Below are 24,745 nucleotides of genomic sequence, written 5' to 3' on the forward strand. Positions count from 1 at the left end.
TTTAAAGGCAGAAACCAACCCCCCCCCCCCCAAGTCTCTCTGCCCCAAACAGAAACCAGGTCTGCAGAAATGCAGATGTGATAATCTTGTCAGAAAGATTGGAGTCAGGAAGCTTGGATTAGAAAGAAAGATCCCTAGAATCAACAATCCCTCACACCCAAAAATCCAACAGTCATCAGCCACACCCCCAGGGAAGCAGGATATGACCTTTGGGATATAATAGAGTTAACCCACCACCATCAGAATACCAGAAAGGCACACTCAGACTCAGGTCAAAGTTCATGCCACAGGAACAACTCCAAACAAAAGCTCAAGAAGGTATTAAAAACCCACTCCCTACTACATGTAGTCAGTTTTTCCAGAGCCATCTTTCTGTCTGGCTCTCCTCTTCAATAAACTACAACCTTCTTTCTAAAGTAGTCTCCATGTTTGCTTATTCCCGGCTTGGACAGGACCCTGATGAAGATTTTTCTTTCAACACAATTGTTACTAGAACAAGAGGATTTTTTTTTTCAAGCTGGCACCAGGTGGCATGTATTAATAGTTGCAGAACTGTATTTGTGATGGTATTAAAATCTCATGAATAATTTATTTGTATAATAAAACTGTATGTTTAAGATAACTATTACAGCCATTAATGATTATTTAAATGTAACAAGTATAAATTACATTTCATCTGAATCTGATAAATGAGTCCTGTAATGGAATCTGGAGCTGAAGTGAGGGGAGAAGTTAGGAGACTGACTAGCCTGGAAATGTGGAACTGGGGGAGCAGTGGAAAGCACACCCTCCCTAAACTTTGCAATGCTTATCTAGTAGTTTATCTAGTCAGTGCATGAATCTGGCAAGATTCCTGTTAATAGGCAAGTGGCAAAAACATACCATTCTGACCAGCTACCTGTGTCATCCTTGTTCCTTGCATCTGACAGTTCAATAATATTTTATAACTGTAAAAATAAGAGTTTTTCTTGGAAGTTTACAAACAAAATACAACAATAATTGTTAATTGCAGTTCTTGCCTAGGTTAAAAGTTAAAATAATTGTCCAAGATATTATGCATAGTATGCATAACAGCATAAAAATACTTTAAAATGAGTATAACAAGTTATTTACTTACAAGTAAGTATCCAATAGAATCACATGCCTTGAATTAATCTTAAAATGATTTTTAAAATAATTTAAATTTACAATGTGGCTGTCCTTTATTTTCTGCATACAGAGAAAGAGTGTTTAAGTGTATTTGTGAAAGAATATATTTTGCATAAATAGTTCCTGTTAATTTACTATTTTTAAAATATTTCTGAGTTCATTCTTGTTGCCATGACAATTTCATTTTCATAAACACATTTTTGTGGTGTCTATGTCTGCTCCTATCTGACATTCTGGAAATTATATAAAATTGAAGAAAACAAATCAATAATTTTGATATTAAACAGATAATGCTATCAATTTTGATTGGTTGTATATTTATGCATTTTATTGGGGTACTTTTACACTACATTTTGACCCCAAAATACTCCTACAAAGTAGCACACAATTTAATATAATAAATAGCTCAAATGCCAAAATCAAATGACAATACTATAAAATTGAGACCAAAATAAAATGATTTACACATTTTCTTAAAATGAAAAACTGGAAAAAAAATCTTTACAGTTCATCTAATACTCGGAAAGAGACAGGATCAACTGCATAGAAAGAGTTTCTCAATCAGTTTCATTGAAAATGCTCTTCACCCCCCCCCCCATGCTATCAGAATCTTGCACAAGTTTTTCATGTATTAGAAAAAAAAGATTGGGCTCTTGTACCCATGATAGGCTTTGTAAGAAGCTGAGTCTGTTTTTAAAAAAACTAATAACAGAGAAGCCAAAAGGGATCTTTTTATAGATCTGCTAACATAGTGTCAATTTAGCAAGCTGCTAATAAACACAGATTGGGGAAGGAACATTTCAGATTTCAAATTAATTTGGGCAAGATATTATCATAAATCAAGAATAGAAGAAGAATAGAATAGAGCTGGAAGAAACCTTGGAAGGCTTCTATTACAGCCCCTTGCTCAAACAGGAGAATCTATGCCATTTCAGACAAGTAAGTGACTGTCTACTCTCTTCTTAAAAACCTCCAGTGATAAACCACCCACAACTTCTGGTGGCAAGCTGTTCCACTGCTTGTCCTCACTGTTAGAAAGTTTCTCCTTAATTCCAGGTTGCTTCTCTCTTTGATCAGTTTCCAACCATTCTTTCTTGTCCTGCCCTCTGCTGCTTTGGAGAATAGTTTGATGCCCTCTTCTTTGTGTCAGCCCCTCAAATACTGGAATACTGCTATCATGTCACCCCTGTTTCTTCTTTTCTTGAGACTAGCCAAACCCAAATCCTGCAGCCGTTCTTCATATGCTTTAGTCTCCATTTGATCATTTTAGTTGCTCTTCTCTGAACTTTTTCCAAGGTCTCAATTCTTTTTTGTAGTATGGTGACCAAAATTGGTTGCAGTATTCCAGGTGTGGTCTGGAATCAGCTGCTCTCATGCCTTCAAGATAGCCCAGACTTGGAAACCAAAGCCATAAATACTAATGCTACCTTTATTGTAGTTATAGAATCTTGCAAGTTGCAAAGTGCTTCCCCTTTCCTCTGCCTTTATATTCCAGAGAATTAAGGAGGGTCAGCTCTGAGGTGCTTTGTCCACCTCCACTCTTGCTTTGTACCCAGATTTCTCTTATCAGATCATTGTCTAGACTGCAGCCCTTCCTCCTGTTTCTCAAGGTTATTCTGACAGCCCATTATAGTTGCACAGTTAAGAATTAAAGAGATAAAATACCTGTGCCAATATATACATTGTGTCTTATTTGATTTGCTATTCTACAAGCATGCACTGAGACAATAACATGAGCAATCATGCATGTACATACATACAGCGTATCACCTCACCCTACCCAGGAACTGCTGGAAGCCACATTTTTACAGCTTTACAAAAACCCAGAGTGGGTATCATATGAACTTCAGGGTGAATATTGTTCCACAGGAAAAGCATTGTGTCCACTGAGAAGACACATCTCCTAATTCCCACAAACTGACAGTGCTTTATAGCTGCGACCTGGAGTGTGCCAACTCTACCAAATCTTACTGCCAGAGAAAAGTCAGTCCTATACGTATTCAAATTCTAAGCCATACATTGCATCCAAAAGGCCACTGATAATCAGTGCAGCTTGAGTTGAGCCCAAGCTCATTTCTTGCCCCCAAAATTTCGCAGCATTCAGGCACCAAGGCAGGATCTCAGTGGCATTGCCTGTCCATCTAAGGGTCAAGATTTAAAACTGAGTATCATTCATACATTGATGATGCCTGACAATCATGCCAATAGGTGACTTCACCCACTGGCCTCAAGTAGATGTTGAATTGGAGTACATAAGGAAAATATCAAGCTCTGTGAAATTCTATATTGCAAGAACTTTGCATTACATCACTCCTTATCAACACGAACAGGAACAAGCCCCAGAAAGTGAATCACTATAGTCCAGTGCTCCCTGCTCCTAACTCTCAGCAATGGTCCAGAATGATGCTTTGATTTTATTTTTATCCTGCCCCCCTTTTTAGTATTTTAGTATTCAATACTTTTTGATATTGAATGCTTCTGAAATGTCAGACAGAACCAGGAGAGTCATGCCACCCCTATTCTAGTCCTGCCAAATAAATACAACCAGTGTTGTCTCAGGGCTGTACTCAGGTTGAAGGCTTGACCAAAATGGCTTCAGATAATCAGTTTCCTTCAGGCTCCGCTTTATCCATAATGTTGCACAAAAAAAGGGAAAGTTGGAAACTGGTTCTAAATTATCCCACACTTGTCAGTTCCAGTTATGGCTTCGTGAGGATGGAATGTACCATTATTCAAGGCAGATGGGATAGTCTGCTCAGTCTAGAATGAATACATCACTGTTTGAGCCCAGCCATTTGTCACCCCCTAGGAGGCCTTAACTAACTAGGAGGGGCCAGAGCTTAAGACACAGTTGACAACACTAGCATCCCCAAGGATCTTGTTTACTTTCTCAAGAGTCACAACTATAGAATATAGGACCTACCTGACCAGGGTCCAACTTCATTGAATCTGAATGATCTTATCCATCAGATGTCTAATGTATTCATGATAGCAATTCTTCATGTATTCATCTTGTCCTTCAATCTCTATGAGACTGTGGGTTGCTTTTAAAAGGGCCATTGGACAGTGATAATTGTAGTAAAATAATTATATACTGCAATCGTCATTATCACTACATAGACTGTAATATGGGCATAGTCATGTTTAGACAGACTTATTTTTCATCTTTCTCTAGCAGTAATCTAGGCATCTCTTCTGGCTACTCTGTTTCCCTGGAGTCCTTAGAAAACCAATGGGCTCAGTGAGATTAGCAGTAGCTCATATGCAGTCCTAACACAACTGACACTTCATCATTTGTGGAAGCAACTAGGGTTTCTGGTGAACTGTACACCAAAGAGACAGAAAAAAATCCAAATACCAACTGAAAACCAGCTGGGTCCATCATGCATCTATTGCAGACTAATCTAAGAAGGTCCATCTTTCTTCAGGATGGAGGACATCAGAAAGTTTCAAAAGAACCAATTTCTGAACTATGATCAGAAATTGATCTGACCATGACAAGACAAAGTTACAGTCCCCTGCAATCTTCAGAAGCCTGGGCTTATTATCTAGGCAGGGTTTTTCAAATTGTGGTCTGAAGAATCTCTCTCTTTCTCATGTACAACTCAACAATGTGAGTTTTTAAAAAGTAACCATATATCATAAAAAGTAACCAAATATATAAAATGGTGAGTGAAAAAGGACAATAAAAACAACCAGCAGCCAGATCTTAAGACCAGTAATGTGGGGGCCTGTCATATAGTAACTCTTGATCAGGAATTCTGGATTGTTTTTTTTTAAAAAAACATTAATAGATCCCACTCCCTAAGAAATGTTTAAGACCTCTGATCTAGGCAATATGGCAGCATTAAATATACCTCTTGGTAAACATATTTACTATGAATTTAAGGATTTGGCTAGAAAAGAACAGATCAAGAGGCATCATTCTGTTATTGTCCCAGATTTCTGCCTATGAAATCTCTGAAAGGGAGGGGGGAAAGATGGGCAATCAAGAGCAAAGATGCTTTTAAGTCATTAATTCATCCTTCCTCTTTCTCACCTGTATAGATGAGCCATATAATGTTGGAGTGATTTCTTTGGGTATAATGTCTTTGCACTGTAACAAGACTTCAAAAAGAGCTATGAAGCCTATATACCAGGTAGAATAAGAGCAAAATATAAATGGAGGTACTGTGCACACATATTAACTCAGAGAACTGTTTAGTGGATGGAAAAGCAATATTTTCCTGACAAGTTTGTTTTTAAAATCCTGGGTTTAAAGGCACAGTTGGGATTTGTTCCCTAGCAACAGTGTACATCTAAGGCTTGTGAATGATTGCCAATATTGTGAAAAGCTGCACAGAAGAGTAAAGCAATTAGGAATGTGGGAACAGTTAAATAAAAAGGTAGTATGATGAAAGAAATTGTCAAAGATCTTCTGGAGCTGAAAACATTTCTAAGTAATAGATACATTAAAACTTAAGACTTGAAGAAGAAATAATTATTTGATTGACAGCTTGTTCACATAATCACTTTTTCATAACCAAAAATTAATATATTGTTGAAGCAACAGTGAATAATATATAGAATTATACAGGTGTTGAAAATGATGGAGAAATGAAGATAGGCTATATTATTAACTGCCGCTATTATGCAAGGAAAGCAGTTTCTCCTTAGGAATAATCCTGATTTTCAGAAATGATTGTTGCAGGTGTGGAAGGATCTTGAGAATGGTTCCTGAAAGCAGAATATAATTTGAAGGAATAATGTTCTTCTTTGTACAAAAGATATAAAGAGAAAGCTTATACATAGCTTGAAAAGGGTCTAAGTTTACATTCTTGCTTTTACAGCTAAAGGGAATTAGATAAGTAATGGGAAAGATCCTCTATGATTTTTTAAAATATAAGTTTTAATCATCCATTTTCAAATCCTAGAGATGATACTTCTGGGGTGTAGATTCTTATGATACTGTTTTATCGGGGCTTGATTCTGTTTCATACATTTGACAAATTTCTCTAGTAAGATGAAAGGAAATACATGTGCAAATAAGAAGCAAACTTCCTGAAGTAATTTTAAATTGGCCAAATGTATTTTAAAAACTGTATCTGCAAATTGAGGAAACAAGTGATGGGTTTCCCAGATTTGCATATATGCATGCTATTATATTATTCCTTTTCAGACTATATAAATCACAAAAGAGAAGTTTGACATAGTAAGCCCAATAGTAAGAGGTAAGAATATAACGGGATAATAACTCTAGGTTTGCACTATGTATGTAAAATTTGCATTAATTCATCATTTTTTCCTATCAAATATAACTATCTTGGTCTTTGGTATATTAATTTTCAGATTTGGTTCTTAGCAAACAATTTTTAAATCTGACTATGAAAGTACTACATTAAACAACACGCTTATAACTTCCCTACAAGGAAAGATGAAACATCTATCTTACTGTCAGTTCAATGTTTTATCATTTGCTAACTATTCCATATATTCTATATTCTACAAAATATTCCATAATTCAAGCCAATTTGTTAGATTCATAAACAGGAAGAGAAGAGCGTTGTTCAAAGGCTTCTAATTGAAAACAAAGGATTATAAGTAGTTCTGAAAAAAGGAAGATTTAATATTCCTGTGACTTGGCTGATAATTGTGGTGGCTAAACAATAAAATTTTCCCCTTGTTTTTGAGGGGAATAAAGATAATTCTATTCAGAGGAGCAAAATTAGAAAATGTTATTGAATTGTAATGATCCCACAGGCTTTAAATACTGTATGTACTGCTTAATTTTAGCAAGGAATGCCAATTTAGTTTCAGTTTTACTAAAAGCCCCTGCTGGATTGTGTGCTTTAAGTATTGTGGTAGATACAGGTTACCTTCAGTTTATGTCCACAATTCAGCCCAAAATTTCTGTTGCTAAGTAAGACATTTGTTAAGTGAATATTGCCCCATTTTTCGACTTTTCTTGCCATAGTTATTAAATGAATCACTGCATTCTGAAATTAGTAACTCAGTTGTTAAGTGAATACAACTTTCCCATTGACTTTGCTTGTCAGAAGGTTGCAAAAAGGTGATCACACGACCCTGGGACACTGCAACCTTCATAAATATGAGTCAAGCGTCTGAATTTTGATCACATGACCATGGGGATACTACAATGGTTGTAACTGTGAAAAACGGTTGTAAGTCACTTTTTTCAGTGTTCTTATAACTTTGAATGGTCACTAAACTAACTGTTGTAAATTGAGGATTACCTCTATGGCAGGCTTATAGATGATTGTTTATAAGTAGGGTTTTAATCAATCTGTACGTATTTCTGAACGTAAGGGAGGAATTCTGATGAAACAAAGGAGAGTAAGATTTGACATATATTTGAGGGATAAGTTTCATGTTTCTGGTTCTTTGTGGATGGGGAGGATAAAACCCCATGTATTTGGTGCAGTATTTTTAGCCTCTCTTCCCAAAGATTCAAAATAAAAATTATTGATGGTTAGACAAGATTGAGATTTGACTTTACATGCATTCTGCCAAGGTACACAGAAAGAGAAAAACTTCAATATGATATCAAATGATTGTTTCAATAATACATCAGTGCTACATGTTAGGGTTTGTATCACTTACTGTATATTTCAATAACAATTGTAAATAATACCTTGCCATATTCCCTACTCCACCCCATCTCAATATAAGCCAAAATAAAGACTAAAAGTAAAGCAACATTCTCTTGTGTTTTCTTTGCATGACTGTTTTTGACTAAAGTGAAGGGGTTCACCAGTCTGAGCTTCCATCCTGGATTTTAATAAGCCTGTTTTATTGTCTTGAGTATTTGGATGCCCAGAGTCCACATCACTCAGTCTTTTTAAAAGAAAAAGAGTTAATAATTTAATATTCTGAATAATACAATTGTCATATAATAATGATAGCTCTATTGAGCTCTATTGAGACCTGGCTCAAAAACAGTAACTGTGAGAGGGACCTTGGAGTCCTTGTGGATGATCACTTGACTATGAGCCAGCAGTGTTCAGCAGCAGCCAAAAATGCTAATACAATCCTGGGTTGTATAAACAGAGGCATAGAATCAAGATCATGTGAAGTATTAGTACCGCTTTATAGAATCCTAGTGACATCACATCTGGAATACTCCAACCAATTTTGGTCACCATACTACAAAAAAGATGTTGAGACTTTGGAAAAAAAATTCAGAGAAGAGCAACTAAAATGATCAAAGGCCTGAAGACTAAAACATATGAAGAATGGCTGCAGGACTTGGGTTTGGCTAGTCTAAAGAAAAGAAATAGGGGTGACATGATAGCAGTATTCTAGTATTTGAGGGGCTGCCACAAAGAAGAGGGCAACTATTCTCCAAAGTATCAGAGGGCAGAACAAGAAAGACCTCCAAAATCCCTTCCAGCTCTATTCTATTCTAATTTCTATTCTAAGGATCCCTAATCTTGTATCCATGGGCACATTTCTATTGTTAAGAATCAGAATAGTTCTTAAAATAGTTACTTTGACACCTCCAGGTTCTCATTTATTGATTTGTTTAATAAAATGTAAAATGAAAGGGTCAGATGGACCAGGAAAAGATTGCAGTCATTGGAGGGGAGTAGTAATTCCATATCTACAGCTTTTGAACTCTTCAATATTTTAGATATAATCCTCCAAGGGAAGCATACACTGAACTGATTTTGCCCTGATCTCAGGCCAGATGAGATACAGTATATTATTTCTTATCTTTTTTTGAGAATCTAATTCTGATCATTTAAGTCTGTCTCAGTCTCATGATAACAGGTGGGTTTTTTTTGTTTTAAGAATAGTATCTGCATTAAAAGTCAAATTACCTTTTCCATGATTGCATTTACTTATCTTTTTCCTCTCTTGAATGCATACTTCCACTATCAAATTATCTTGAAAATTATAATATTGTTAAAATTATATTTATAATTTTATAATGCAAGAATTGGAAACTGCATACAATGTAGCCAATAAAACTACACTTGGATGATTCTGTGATTCACATAAAAAATGTCCTGTTCTAATCAAGGAGTGAGAAAAAAACATGCTGCTGCATCTGTTGAAAAGTTAAGATTATTCAGTAGTTAAATGCAGTGCTGACCTTACTCATTCTCTTGTAATTACATCTTCTAAATTATCATTTCTGTAGTTCCTATCAGCTGTGTCTTTTATATTTCCAATTATTAACTGAGTTACTTCTATATTCTACTATTGTTTTTTATCTTCCATTTTCACAATATTTCTGAATCAATTCCAGTTCTGCATTCCTGAATATTTCAGTTCTGGTAATTAATCCCCTTTGATCTGCTAATTGTTATTCAATGATATTTGAATCTGGAGAAATTCTTTTCAATGTTCAAACATTTACTTTAGGTATATCTGCTTTGTTGGTTCTGATTTATAATAGCACGCCATATTGGCATGATTTTCATACACAAGATACTTTTGCCTTTTCTGTGGTTTTTGTTCTTCCAGTAATCCTACAGCCATAGTTACCCACCTTCAACAGGTGCTAGGAATTCTAATATCTGATGCAATATTTGCTGATCTGGACAATGTCCTATCTAATATAGAATTCATTTTGTTTTCTCACCACATTAAATAGACTGATAGATACCCTTAGTCTGGTTCTTTTGCTATGGCTGTCTGGCATAGGTGACCATTCTGGTAGATACAATACAGCTAGCCTAGTTCTGAACCTTACCAAAGCATAAGCTCCTTTCCTTTGGCAAGGAAGTATTATTTCCCTACTTACTTCCCTCTGGGGTTTTATCTTTTAGAGAGTGCAGTGGGATGCATCATTTCATCATTACTTCAGTCACTTGAATCTCCAATGACTTGAGCTAAAACAACTGAGAAGAAATTTCCTGACAGTGAGAACAATCCATCAATAACTTGCCTCCAGAATTGGCGGGTGCTCCATCACTGGAGGTTTTCAGGAAGAGATTGGACAACTATATGTCCAGAATCACATAGGGCAGTGTTTCTCAACCTTGACAATTTTAAGGCATGTGGACTTCAACTCCCAGAATTCCACAGCCAGCAATGCTGGCTGTGGAATTCTGGGAGTTGAAGTCCACATGCCTTAAAATTGTCAAGGATGAGAAACACTGACATAGGGCTTCCTGCTGGAGCAGGAGATTTGGTCTAGACTCTAGGAGACCTCCATGGCTCCCTCCAACCCTGCTATTCTATATTCTAATATAATCCCTCTGTGGTTAAACTCTTGTAACTCAACTGATTGGAGAAATTATTTTGAACCAGCCACTTTCGGTTTACAGTACCAGGCAAATGTTAATAACTATTGTTCTGCAATACAAGCAGTGCTTTTTTTCTTTAAAAAAAAAAAGGTGCCGGAACTCACACATGTCATACAACCTGCCTTGCCTACCCTACAAGATTCCATCCAAAAAAGGTGCCGGAACTCCGTTCTGAGCGTTCTATGAGAAAAAAAGCCCTGAATACAAGTACTAATATAGTTAGTTCTAGAAGGCATTAGAGACCAACAGGGCAGTAAGAAGCTAATTTTTATTTTAAAGCTGATATGCCTGTATGCATGTGTGTTAACTTTGTATGTAAAAATTTAACTTAACCTTCTGTTTGTATGTGTGCTACAAGACATACCTCCATGAAGGAAAGCATTTGGGAATTGTTTTCCCAGAATAGAAACTGGATGGCCGAGCAACAGGTGAATAATTCAGTTGGAGGACAAGGTATTTACTGTCTGGATTGAATATCTCACAAGTTTTGCTGAATTATCTCAATCCAGACAGGGTTTTCTTAAGCATACTTGGAAGCAAATTATCCTGAGCATAATACAGGAGCTTCTTAAGAATACAATGTGCCCAGAGGCTAAAAGTCCTTAAAACATTCTATTCCTGTAGGCACTATAGCATTTTTAGCATATAAAATAATATATTCTGGAAAATTTCTAATTAATTTTGTTATTAATCAAATTGTTTTTGTTTATGCAGATGCTGAATATTTTCCAGAAAGTTGAGCCAGCTATGCTTATAAATATGTACAATATTCCAGGTGCTGCTTATAAAAAACCAGAATGATGACAATAATAATAATTTGTGCCTTTTATTTATCTTGAATTTTCTTAATCTTATTAGAATGTTGGTGTAATGCTTTTAATACAGTTCCTCAGAATAGGCTTTCTTTTGTTTTAGTATCAATAGATGGATTACTATGATTGAGCTGCATAATAAGCATATATCTTATGAAGCTAATTTTCCTCCAAATATCTGGGTACTATTATTATATATTTGCCCTCCAAATTCATACTTTGAGGACCAATATAATTACCCAATAAGAGCATATACTGTTTTTGTAAAGCTTTTTCCCATATATTTTAGGAATGATATCAAGTGTATGATTTTGGACATAACATCTTTGTGCTAGTTCTGTAGCTTTTATGAGCCTATCCAAGTATTCCAATACCAGAAAAATGTAGTGGTTAAGGTGATGAACTGGGAATGGAGAGAACCATGTTCTAGTCCAGCTTCCAGCTTCTAGTCCAGAATTATATTGGGTGTATTTGGGCCACTCATTCTCTTTCTTCATATCTACTTCAACAAGTTGTGGAAAAATGCAGGTAGAAATTGTGATTTGAAGGTTGGCCAATTCTTTAATAGGATAGAAACCAAATAAATAAATGAAATGTGTGTAATTAATAACAGAATAATAAGAGTTGGAAGGGACCTTGGAGGTCTTCTAATCTAATCCAATCCTTTGCTCAGGCAGGAAATCCTACAGCATTTCAGTCAAATGGTTGTCCAATCTCTTCTTAAAAACCTCCAGTGTTTGGTATGAAGATATTTCAATACACCACTAATAAGGTCTGGCCATAGTTCTTTCAAAGCACTGGAGAAAACAAGACGGAATTTCACAGTATCAAGTAGTATTAAATCCTACAAAATAAGGTTCAAGTAGCTTTATTACAAGGTTAAATGTAGGATATATTTCCAACAGGATATTTTTTTCACAGCACTAGAGAATCCTTATGGAAAAATGTAGAATTTCAATTCCAATTATTTTGCAGTGTTAATACATGGGCAGGTTGGGGGGGGAGTATTGACAAGAAGATTAGTACAATTAGTTCTTGACTTACAACCATTCATTTAGTGTTCATTTGAAGTTACAATAACACTGAAAAGGGTGACAGTCGGTCCTCACACTTTCAATTATTGCATTCCCACTGTCAATATGATCAAAGTTTGGGTGCTTGGCAATCTACCTGCGTTTACGATGGTTGCAGTACCCAGTCATATGATCACCATTTGTGACCTTCCCAGTTGGCTTCTGAAAAGCAAATAGGGGAAGTTGGATTCATTTAACAGCCACACAATTCACTTAATAATTGCAGTGATTTGCGTAACAACCATGGCTAAAAAGGTCGTAAAATTGACTACAACTAATTTAACAACCACCTTGCTTAGAATGGAAATTCTGGGCTCGGCTGTGGACATAAATCAAGAACTATCTGTATAGGAAGAACATACCTCCACCTATTCCATTTTTAATATCTTATTTGATAATGTGAGGATATGTGTTTGCAAAAATACAAAATTGTAATTATATAACTTTCTATGCTTTAATATTAATCCTGAAAACCTTTCTATTTCTTTTCCTATAAGTTATCCTGTTTCTAAAATATTTATGTAAAACATAAAGCCTTTCTCTGACTAATACAACTGTGTTATCTAGTTGGGTAATGAAGTGCCTGCAAGCAAACAATCAAGTTCAGAGAACACCAAGAACTGAAAATTTCAACCCTGAACTACAAAATATTCTCTTACACTAATAATGCAGCTGTATTGCAAGACTGGAATATTAATAATACTATATTGTCAAGCATCTTTAGGGATTTTTCCATGTAAGACTGCATACAAATGATGGGTTTAATGGGAATCCCTCTTTCAAGTCCTTCTCTTCTCTGCATTCATTCACTCAGAAATACCAGGAGAAGGGGACTGACCTTGGGTGGTTTACTTAGGGATTTCTGTAATATATATAATATTATATATATATATTTCTGTAATATATAAAATATAAAATACTATATTTTAATGCAACTAACAATTTATTATTGCAACTGTTCATATATTTTAATATTACTGACATTATTCACAGATGAGGTTTTCATTGCTTTGTTGTTAGCACCTTTGATTGGCTTTTCCCATTTATCAGTTTTTAAGCTTTTATTTAGCCTTGTTTAGATGTTACCCTAGAAATTGTTAATCAGAAAGGTAGTACCATTTGCCATAGTGCAGAATCTGTGGAAATTCATGGTTGGGCTATTGGTCTCTTAGTATTCTCTGAGTTTGCTTCTTTTTTGTAGCACAATTTGAAACTCATGGTGAGCATGAGATGTCCATTTTGTAGGAAAGTGCCCTGTAAATGTCCGTGTATTTTGTATGTCATCACCATGAAATACAATTTGTTTTTCTTCACACCACTTCCCCTACTGTGCAGCTTTTCAGGGTTTTCTTTTCCTGCAAAAGTCACACAAAGTGGGCAAAGTGTTGGTTACAGTAGCTATTAGTGCCAAGGGAGTCATGTTTTAACTGTCCCATTAAGAAAATAAGCAGTTGTCTTTGCTAATTAACTGGAAAAATCTTTCTGGTCAGAGGAGAAGCAAATAGCACATTTCTACTACTTATCTCAATCTTATATTGAAATGGCCCTGGAATAATAATAATCTTGAAACTATTTGTTACACAGGCTGGAACTTCTGTATAAAAGACAGAAAACTTCTGTTTTGGACTTGTTAGGAAAGAGGAATGTCACTGGATGTGAAGGCTGGATTTTTTAAAACAACTTTCAACAGACATCTCTACATTTGTGATAAAGCAAAGAGGTCTACATTGTTTTCACACAATTTAAAAGAAGTTAAATAAATGAATCACGGAGCAGCAAGGGCTTTTTTTTATATTCAGACTATCCTGTGGTGTTCTTATATCAGGACATTGTAGCAAAATCTATTGATGCTTCTGTGCTCTCAACAAATGAACCAGGCCAACCCTAACAGTGTGGCCAGATAGATTAACAATTCATTTCTGTCCATTTACTTTCAATCTGGTCCAGAAATAGCAGTTTCAAGAGAGATTTTGGATAGGATGCATTGCAAAGATGTAGCCTGAAAGATAATGACAACATGAATAATAGCTGTTTAAATCTTAATGGAAACACTGTCACAATCTCATTAGAGAAAGCAGGTGAAAAGCACATTGTCAGTTATGGCTTGATAATAATAATCTGATGCACTGATCATGTTCTAATTAGGCTGAATTCCAATAGTTCAATGGGCACCACATATATTTTATTTTGTCAGTAACCCTTTGATTCTAAGCTAGTTGATACACCATGGTAAAAAGATAAAACCTTGAGCCAATATTGTGGAGTGAGTAGATAAAAAAAATTGGTTCATGCTTTTCCTTCCCTGCATATTTAATTATTACTCCTGATTAGCAGAAAAATCAGTAGTATTTTTTCTAAACCATAATTTTCTGAGTTGGGTGGATTATGTTTTATAGCTACCATAAACAAAAGCAATAAAAACGTATTAGCCAAGGAATTTTGCCTTTGTCTTCCCACAATGTTTGGTGGAAATCACCCTAAATTGATCCTCTGGAATGAGAGAGAAAGTGAAAGAGAGATACATTTATCAAATTGTTTTGCTGAATTGTCATGTGAAAATTGAATCTCACAAGATTTCAGTATATTTGCATGAGATCGCACACAGGATCCTTGTGATAAGATTTATTTATTATTTATTTATTTGTAAAATTTGTTGGTCACCCATCTTACCATAGGCTACCTCTGAGCGGCTTATAATCATAAAAAGATAAAAACTATACAAAAGATATAAATAAATAAATACATAAATAAAATACTGTGAAGGTCCAAATACTGTGGCCCAATGAAAAAAATGGGGAGGGCAGGAGCAGGTGGGGGGGAGGTAGGATCTATTGTTAATGGATCATCTCCACTTTGATTCTCCCCCATTGGGGCCCCAAGCTAACTGGCAGAGCAGATCTTTAGGCCCTTATGGATAGTTGGGAGGATTGCAAGATGTTCCAAAGGGCAAGCCCAATGGCAGAGAAGGCTTTTCTCTTGGACCCGGCCAGGTGGAATACTCGGGCCAATGGGGTCTGCAGCAGGCTTCTTCTGCTGGCAGAGGAGGGGCAGACCAATCCCACTGGGATGAGATGGTCCCTCAAGTAGCCTGCATCCATGCCACAAAGGGCTTTAAAGGTGATCACCAACACCTTGAATTGGACCCAGAAGCAGCCCGGCAGCAAATACAGCTCATGGAGCAGTGGTGTTACACTGGCCACCCTTGGGGCCCCAAGAACTGCCTGACCACCACACTCTTCACCGGCTGTAGCTTCTGAATGCTCTTTAAGAGTAGATTGCATAAACTATGGAATTTGGCATTTCAAGATTAATCCATTTAAAAATAAATGTTTGGAGGAGCCCACACCATTTTATAAGATCACAACTGACATCCACTTTCTGAAAAGATTGCCGATCTATGCCATGATAGCAAGCATTGTTGAAATAACACCTGTCTACCACACTAAAATATACAGGACTATTTCTTAGTCTCTTTTACCATTATCTTCCACTTGCTCTTTCTGGGATATTTTTGTTATTAGAAAAATATTGTCAAGAGTTCAGTATTATGAGAAAGAGAGCTTTAATTAGGTTTAATATCAACATTCTGGATTTTGAGTTTTTGTGTGTGAAGCCTTTTGTAATGTGAAGCATACTACAAAAGAAGATAATACATAATTCTGAAAAGTGCTTTAGAAAAAGTCCTTTGAACCTAATATCCCCCAGGCAGTCTTTATTATTTTCTCTTTTGTGTTATTCTATTCTCCAATTTGATTAATGATATTTGAAATTTAAATGGGATTGTGGGAAGACTGCTTGACATAATGGGGAGCTCCAAAAAACTTGGTATTAATATCTGCTTTTTAAAGAAGTATAAGAATGAGGCCAGAAGTAGTACAGAGATGCCCTTGCTTGCTTTAATTTCCAAAACATTTATTCCCCTAATCTGAAAAATAAAAGCCCAGGCGAATTGTATCTCAGTTTCAGTTCAGAATTTCTTTACTTAGTTTAATTTTGACTGCTCCTGTTTGGAAAAAAAAAGTTACATTTATATCAAAACTACAAGTACAGGTAGTCCCCAGCTTACAACCATTCAATTAGTGATTACAATGGTACTATAAAAAATGAATAATGACTCTTTTTCACACCTGTGTCCCTTGGAGAATCCCCATAGTCACATGATCAAAATTTGGATGTCTGACAACTGGTTCATATTTATGACAGTTCCATTGTCCCAGGGTCATGTGGTCACCTTTTGCAACCTTCTGACAAGCAAAGTCAATGTAGAAGCCAGATTCACTTAACAACCGTGTTACTAACTTCAGAATGCAGTGATTCACTTAACAACTGTGGCAAGAAACATCATAAAAATAGGACAAAACTCACTTAACAACTGTCTCACTTAGCGAAATAAATTTTGAGCTCAATTGTGGTCATAAGTTAAGGACTACCCATACCTGTTTCAGTAACATTTGGAATCTATCACATCTACTTCACATTTTTTATTTTTCTTCCTTTGTCTTTTTTTCCCTTGGTTGCCTGTATTTTGAGCTATTGTTAGATCCTGTATTTCTACCATAACTATTAGCAAATGAAAATATGTTATTGATTTTACCTTTGATTCCTTCAATGATATTTTGGTTGTCTTTGCCATGAAAGTAGTTCATGTTATTGATTCTTATTTGCACAAAGGATTGGGAGAAGTAAGCCATCTTAGATTTTACACAAATTGGTCAGTATTGTTGACAGACCAACAGTATAACTTCAGGGTTCTATGCAAGTGCTCTTTTCATTCATGACTACATAAGCTGGTCTTCTACATTTAATGCATGTGTTGTACTCTTATGTTGAATCATCTCCAGTTAATAAATGAAGCAAGAATGGATGGATTCAAGTTAAAATAGCGATGGGTTGCACTGTTGAAAGACCTGAAGGACTAGGTTGGAAACAGATTATCATGGACACAATCTATATGTGTGGTTAACTTGAGGGCACATAATTTTAGTCAAGATAAGGCTATTGCTTAAATGTGGGCAATCCTTTACTAAGTAGTGGTTATTGTTATTATTATTAATTCAGTTTATATGACCGCCCATCTTGCCATATCAACTGTAGGTAGCTAACAGCATATAATTGCATAATATAAAAAGCATTGAAACAGCAACACATATAGCCAAAATAAAAACCATTTTATAGTAAAATCATAACAACCACTACATAGACTCAAACTAACCACGTGACCCCCATGCCCAGGAACACATTAATGTCTTCAAAATCTTCCAAAAAGCCAACAGATCATGCACAATCTAATCTCAGTGGTTGTAATGTTCCATTTGATTATAGAAAATATAAGTCGAAACATTAAGATATGTCTTTGCCTATTTAGATGTAATATCTGCAGTAAAAATGTGTTTCTGAGCCTAGAATTGAACCTGAGCTTTATTGAAGCCATACCTCCTGACCAGTGGTGGGATTCAAATATGTTAGCAACCAGTTCTCTGTGTGGATGCTACTTCCAGAAGTCCATTCTTGGCCTGGGCAACAAAAAATTAGCTACCGGTTCTGCCAAAGTGGTGCGAACCGGCTGAATCCCACTACCGCTCCTGATCTTCCCAGCTTTATATGCAATTGTATTTTTTTTTAAAGTAATTAAGGCAACTTTTATGAAATGTAAGGGGCTAAGTATTCTTTAACTCTCTTCCTCAGAAATCTAGCACATTTGAAGAATAATTAAAATATCTTAATTGATTTTCAGGTTTTCTCTGTGCACTTTGTTTCTGTTGTCCAGATACAAACCTCCGTGTAGAATCAGAAGCAATACAGCCCAGCCAAGCCTATATGCCTCTGGGTCCAAAGTGTCTCCCACTGTTCTACTATAATATCTCTTTATGAAGGAGGCTAGAAGGGAACAATGCACTGATTTCTATTTCATTGTATAAAAGCAGAAATCAAAGTTTCTTTTTGGCAACCCCACTTGCTTACTGATAAATTATGTGTATGTAGAATCATGTATTATATAATTGAAGGTCTTGTAGTGCTTGGGTCTGCATTAAGTCTAATGTAACTACAGGCAAAGCATCCAGAAAAATCACTGTTGCCATATTACACCCGCCAGCCTCAGAAAAATGCAGATTGAGACTAGTGGCATACAGTACTGTTTTTGTCTATGATATATTTAGCGTTTCACCCGAAAGTAAGACTCCCTTTTTTCCCTTTCAGCTCAGTTAGAAAAGAATGTATGTTTTCCTTGGCTTTCTTCCCTGCTTGTTACAAGAGGAAAAAAAAAAAAAACAGACTTGATTTTGAGGTGAAATTAATCAGAAATATCTATACAGTAATTTGTTAGTTGCACCCAGTCTGGGAAGAGCTAGCAAGTAAAATAAAAACAGCAAGTTTTAACACAAAGTGTGAATTTTGGTTTTCTTTGAGACAGATTTTTTCCTGTATCATTAGAAAAGTCTACTTTTAAAAGGTTGTGTGTGTGTGTGTGTGTGTGCGTACGCGCCCGCATTTGGCATGGATAAATACATTCAACTACTGTCTGCATCAGGTCTTAATCATCCTAATTAGTATCTCTATCGGAGAATTGTGGGGATGAACATTTGGAACAGTAAAGTAATCCAGCATAGTATCAAGCGAACGCGATACTGAGCCAAAATGCACAGATCAGGCTTGCTGCCAGAGCTTGAATCATCCAGCCACTCTACCACTATATTAATAATTAGGTACTTTGTTTTGTGTTTCATTGACCTCTTTATTCTTTTAAAGATATAATTTCTTTATTTGCAAAGCAATATACTGACTAATTAGAAGTCTGAGACAATAGTAAGATTTTAATCTGTTTTTATTTTTCAATCTCTTTTATTACTACTTTTTTGCTCGTGGAATAAATAGCTATTTCCTTATAAGGTTAGGAATGATGTGGTGCACTTTAAAATTTAATTTCTTGTCCATTTAACAGAGGTTCCTCATGACTTGTTACATTATCCTCAGCAGTTGTGGGCTGAGATCCATGTAACTTGGAGGGAGGAGAACATAAAGAACAATGACACTTAGTGGGTAGACAACCTTGGGAGCTTTTTACTAGGATTTTTTGTAGGCTTTTAACTGTGTCAAGACTTTTTTTTAGGACTTTTGCTATCACTTTATGTGTTTCCTCCTTCAAAATAATGGAAAAGCAAAATGTCAATGTTTGACAGTCATTCTCTGGTTCTGTGATTTCTTGAATAGGCTTTGGGGATGGGATAATTTTTAACCTGCTACAATGATTGCTTAGAAACTAGGGATAGAATACATCTGTTCATTTTCTAGATTTTGAAATTTGGATTTTGCTTTTCATGTTTAATGTACTCATCCCATTACAGAGGCAGATTGATCTGTACCTCCCCTCCAGCAGCTGTTTTGGATTTCTTTTGGGGTTTTGCCATTTTTATTCTGTTATGGAATATGGAGGAGTTGTCAGGCGAGAAATTTCTCTGGCAACTCTAGTTTTAAATACTGAATTTCCAAATAGTGTGTGTGTATGTATGTGTGTATGTATATATACATATACATATACATACACATACACATACACACACATATGTAGGTCTTTGGTTGTTCGGGTTTTCTCCCGCGTAAAATTGGAAGTGTCTTGGCGACGTTTCGACGAAGTCCCATTCGTCATCTTCAGGCTGGTGTTTTCAGCTTCGTGCTTCGAGCAGCAATGTGTGGTCTTAGCTGTTTCTTCCTTTTAACTGCCAGTGGGGGTATGAACTGATTGGGTGGGAGCTTGGCTGTGTTCTGATTGGGTGGAGGTGTGTTCTGATTGGTTAGGGGCGTGGCTGTGCTCTGATTGGCTGGGGGTTGGCTGTGCTCTGATTGGCTGGGGGGTTGGCTGTGCTCTGATTGGCTGGGGGAGTGTTCTGTTTGGTTGTGCTCAGGTTAGTCTGAGTTGCAGAGGGGTTTAAGATTTTGGGCTGCCTTGCTATTTTTTGGCTTCGCGTGCCTGCTCTTCATGGAGGGTGTCAGTTTGCTTCATGTATGGATTGGAGGGGTTTAAAGTGGCTAATGATGCAGCTGTGGTCTGGCTTCTGGTTTGTGGTTTGTGGTTTGTGGTTTGTATGTCCCACCACATACAAACCAACAGAAGAATAAGTGCATTGAAGAACATAAGAACTCAGTCAAAAAAGAGGAACCAACATCTTCCCTGGTCCAACACCTTAAAGCCACAGGACATGAAATTGACTTTAAAAATACCAGAACCATTGCCAAAAGTGAACATTTTAATAACAGAATAATCAGAGAAGCCATCGAGATAGAAAAACGCCCACACAGCATGAACAAGCGAGATGATACCTCCCGCCTACCAGCCATTTGGAAACCCGCCCTTATTGACAAACGACTCCCTAACACAAAAAATGATACCAGACCCACACTCACAAAAACCACACAGGATGTCACCAGCACACATCCACGCAAAAAACAAACCCAAACCCAAAGATGATGAGGCACGACCACAAACCAAAAGCCAGACTATAGCTGCATCATTAGCCACTTTAAACCCCTCCAATCCATACATGAAGCAAACTGACACCCTCCATGAAGAGGAGGCACAACCACGAACGCGAAGCCAAAAAATAGCAAGGCAGCCCAAAATCTTAAACCCCTCTGCAACTCAGACTAACCTGAGCACAACCAACAGAACACTCCCCCAGCCAATCAGAGCATAGCCAACCCCTCAGCCAATCAGAGCACAGCCAACCCCCCAGCCAATCAGAGCACAGCCAAGCCCCTAACCAATCAGAACACACCTCCACCCAATCAGAACACAGCCAAGCTCCCACCCAATCAGTTCATACCCGCACTGGCAGTTAAAAGGAAGAAACAGCTAAGACCACACATTGCTGCTCAAAGCACGAAGCTGAAAACACCAGCCTGAAGATGACGAATGGGACTTCGTCGAAACGTCGCCAAGACACTTCCAATTTTACGCGGGAGAAAACCCGAACAACCAAAGACCTACATATATATATATATATATGGTTTTATTAAGAATTTTCATTATAATAGTAAAATCTAATAATTTTCTTTTACTGCTTTATGCTATCTCTTTCAGCTTTTTTAAGCTTATAAATAATTTTTCTTTTGTTCAAAGCTTAAAATAAACTCATCAATGAAGATATTTGAAACATCATTCTGAAGGTCTCTAATAGCTTTAAAGTTAATAAAGTTAAGGAAAAAAAACAGACTCAGAAAACTATAGACCAATCAGTCTAACATTAATACCTGGGAAAATACTTGAAAAAAACAATAAAAAAACAGATCTCTGAACAACTAGAAGCAAATATAACTAGTAGCCAGCAGAGATTTGTTAAAAACAGATTATGCCAAACCAATCTTATTTCATTCTTTTATAAAGTGACTAAATTAGTAGACCAGGGAAATGCCGTTGACATAGTATACTTAGATTTCAGTAAAGCATTTGATAAAGTAGACCATAACCTACTTCTTGGTAAGCTAGAAAGAGGCAGAATAGACAACATCACCACCAGATGGATCTGTAGCTGGCTGACAAACCGTACTCAGCGACTAGTCCTCAATAGTACTACATCCACATGGAAAGAAGTAACCAGTGGGGTACTACAAGGCTCTATCTTAGGCCCAGTACTCTTCAATATCTTCATTAATGACTTAGACGAGGGAATAGAAGGGGAACTCATCAAATTTGCAGATGACACTAAACTGGCAGAAATAGCCAACACCCCAGAAGACAAACTCAGGATCCAAAAAGATCTTGGCAAACTTGAACAATGAGCCCTATCCAACAACATAAACTTTAATGTGGAGAAAAGCAAAGTTTTACATTTAGGCAGGAAAAATCAAAGATATAAGTATAGATTAGGTGAGACCTGGCTCAAAAACAGTAACTGTGAGAGGAACCTTGGAGTCCTAGTGGATGATCACTTGTTTATGAGCCAGCAGTGTGCAGCAGCAGCCAAAAAAGCTAATACAGTTCTGGGTTGTATAAACAGAGGCATAGAATCAAGATCACACAAAGTATTAGTACCGCTTTATAAAACCCTAGTGAGACTACACCTGGAATACTGCAACCAGTTTTGGTCTCCATGCTACAAAAAAGATGTTGAGAGTTTGGGAAAAAAATCAGAGAAGAGCAACTAAGATGATCAAAGGCCTGAAGACTGAAGCATATAAAGAATGGCTGCAGGACTTTGATTTGATTAGTCTAAAGAAAAGAAGAAATAGGGGTGACATGATAGCAGTATTCCAGTATTTGAGGGGCTGCCACAAAGAAGAGGGGGTCAAATTATTCTCCAAAGCACCAGAGGGCAGGACAAGAAACAGTGGTTGGAAACTGATCAAAGAGAGAAGCAACCTGGAATTAAGGAGAAACTTCCTAACAGTGAGGAGAATTAACCAGAGGAACAGCTTGCCTTCAGAAATAGTGGGCACTCCATCACTGGAGGTTTTTAAGAAGAGATTAGACAGTCACTTGTCTGAAATGGTATAGGTTCTCCTGCTTGAGCAGGGGGCTGGACAAGAAGACCTCCATGGTCCCTTCCAGCTCTATTCCATTCTATTCTAATAGGAAATTTCCAAAAGTGATTAGAAAGTGAAGTTTATGATCTTAATGTCCTTGAAAAGGCTCCATTGTGATTGTGAGCAAGATGGTTAATCTGTCTCCCAGTGCTCCAATTCATAGAAAATGTCTTACTGTGACTGGCTTGTGAGGAGCAATCATTCAGAGTTCATGTGATTGCTCTCCCATCTTGTCCTTATATGGAGAGATTTCAAGAAACTCATAGTTGTCTTCAGTTTGCCATTCCTCCCCCTAGAATCTCTGAATTTCAAAATCATATCTGAATGATCAAATAAATTTTGAGTTAAATTCTAAATCAGAAATTCAAATATAGTTTAACTCTCAACTGCCTGATTTTAGCCGTATTTAATTAGTTATTAAATTTAATTAGTTTAATTATTATTTTTCAAAATAATATTACAACCTTGCCTACAGTTTTTTTTTAAATAATAATGCTGCTTCATAAGCAGTTTTAGCACAAATAAGGGAATGACACCCATCCTTTCCACATTATGCAATTGTAAACTGGCCCACCAATGGCAGGATATTTTAATTGACTAGTCAATACAGTACTAACTTCTCTGCCATTCTTGCTGCTCCCTGCTTTGCTTTTGAATTGATTCTCGACCGCCATGGTCTTTGGGAGGAATATATACAAAGGATGGTTTTACATATTTGAGTGATAAACAAAATAATAGTTAAATATTAATGCCTAAACTCTTGCCTACTGACCACATTAGTATCCACAAAATCTACTTGTATTAAGAAATGTACTCTGAATTTTCAGAAATGAATAAAAAGAAAGTAAAACTGAAATCTGGTGTGCTCTATTAAATAAGCAAATAAATATATAGCTCATCTTATAGCCTAACAGCACATATATTCCAGGACTGTTATTGAATTTAATTAGCACCTGTCTTCTAGATTTTCTTACTATAACAATATTAATGATTATGTAGGCTGATCTGTGGAAATGGTATTCTGATTTGTTATGTAGGAGTAGGCTAAAATTTGGTTGATTTGTTCCTTTCCTATTCTGTGGTCCTACAATAAGCTTTTTCTAAGCTGTAAATAATATGCTTTTTAGTATATTAAAATGCTGCAAAATGTTTTCGAATGTAACGGATATTTTTTTTATTTATGTGTGCCTTTTGAAACAAATGCAGATAATTTCTGAGGCTGTGCCTACCACTTATTCTACTGCTCTTATATGATGGTGTTTTATGTGATGTGTCTGACCGTTGTTTTCTTCTGAGTTTTTAATGCTGATCTTCCTTCCTACAGGGACATTTGTATCAGCTTTCACAGTGCTGTGTGGAGCCCGGACTGATCTCCCTGACAGACACATTTGTTGTGTGTTCTGGTTGAACATTGCAGCAGCTCTGATTCAGATTCTTACAGCAATTGTGATGGTTGGCTGGATCATGAGTATATTTTGGGGGATGGACATGGTCATTCTTGCCAGTAAGTTGAGTACAATCATTTTTGTTTGTTATTCCAATAATTAAGAATTTAAAGTGAGCTTATGGGAAGAGGGATAGAAGTGGGCACTAATTAAATCAAATAGTTCTCTAACAGCTGCAAACTCTTTTTGTATGAGTTGATACCTTGATGGTATATGTTTGCAGAAACAAGCTAAAGAAAAAAAAATTGCTTCCTTCTCTTTTTTCCTAATTTTTCTTTGCACAGAAACAACATTAGGATATAGAGAACAGCTTTTGTAATGGAGTGACCTCTAAAACATTTTCCTTCACATTCAACTGGTCTTATAAATGTACCATACCTATTTCTATACTAATCAATCAGTTGGCTCTGAGTAACCATAAATGGTGCATACAGGCAATCAAGATTTATTTATTTTTTAAAAAATGTAATCAGTTTGGCCATCTCAATTACCAA

At 36.4% G+C, this 24,745-nt stretch overlaps 1 protein-coding gene across 4 annotated transcripts in view; it reads left to right on the plus strand.

Moving 5' to 3' along the window:
• STUM (stum, mechanosensory transduction mediator homolog) overlaps positions 1-24,745 on the plus strand; it is a 38,189-nt gene that overhangs the window by 5,300 nt on the left and 8,144 nt on the right. For all 4 annotated transcript variants that reach the window (XM_039341729.1, XM_039341732.1, XM_039341730.1 and 1 more), the window contains exon 2: positions 24,131-24,310. In XM_039341729.1, the coding sequence (XP_039197663.1) occupies positions 24,131-24,310 (180 nt within the window). The remainder of the gene's footprint in view (positions 1-24,130; positions 24,311-24,745) is intronic.

Source organism: Crotalus tigris, unplaced genomic scaffold, assembly GCF_016545835.1.
Source record: "Crotalus tigris isolate CLP2741 ecotype Arizona unplaced genomic scaffold, ASM1654583v1 scf7180000017771.5222438, whole genome shotgun sequence".
NCBI classification, from domain to species: domain Eukaryota; kingdom Metazoa; phylum Chordata; class Lepidosauria; order Squamata; family Viperidae; genus Crotalus; species Crotalus tigris.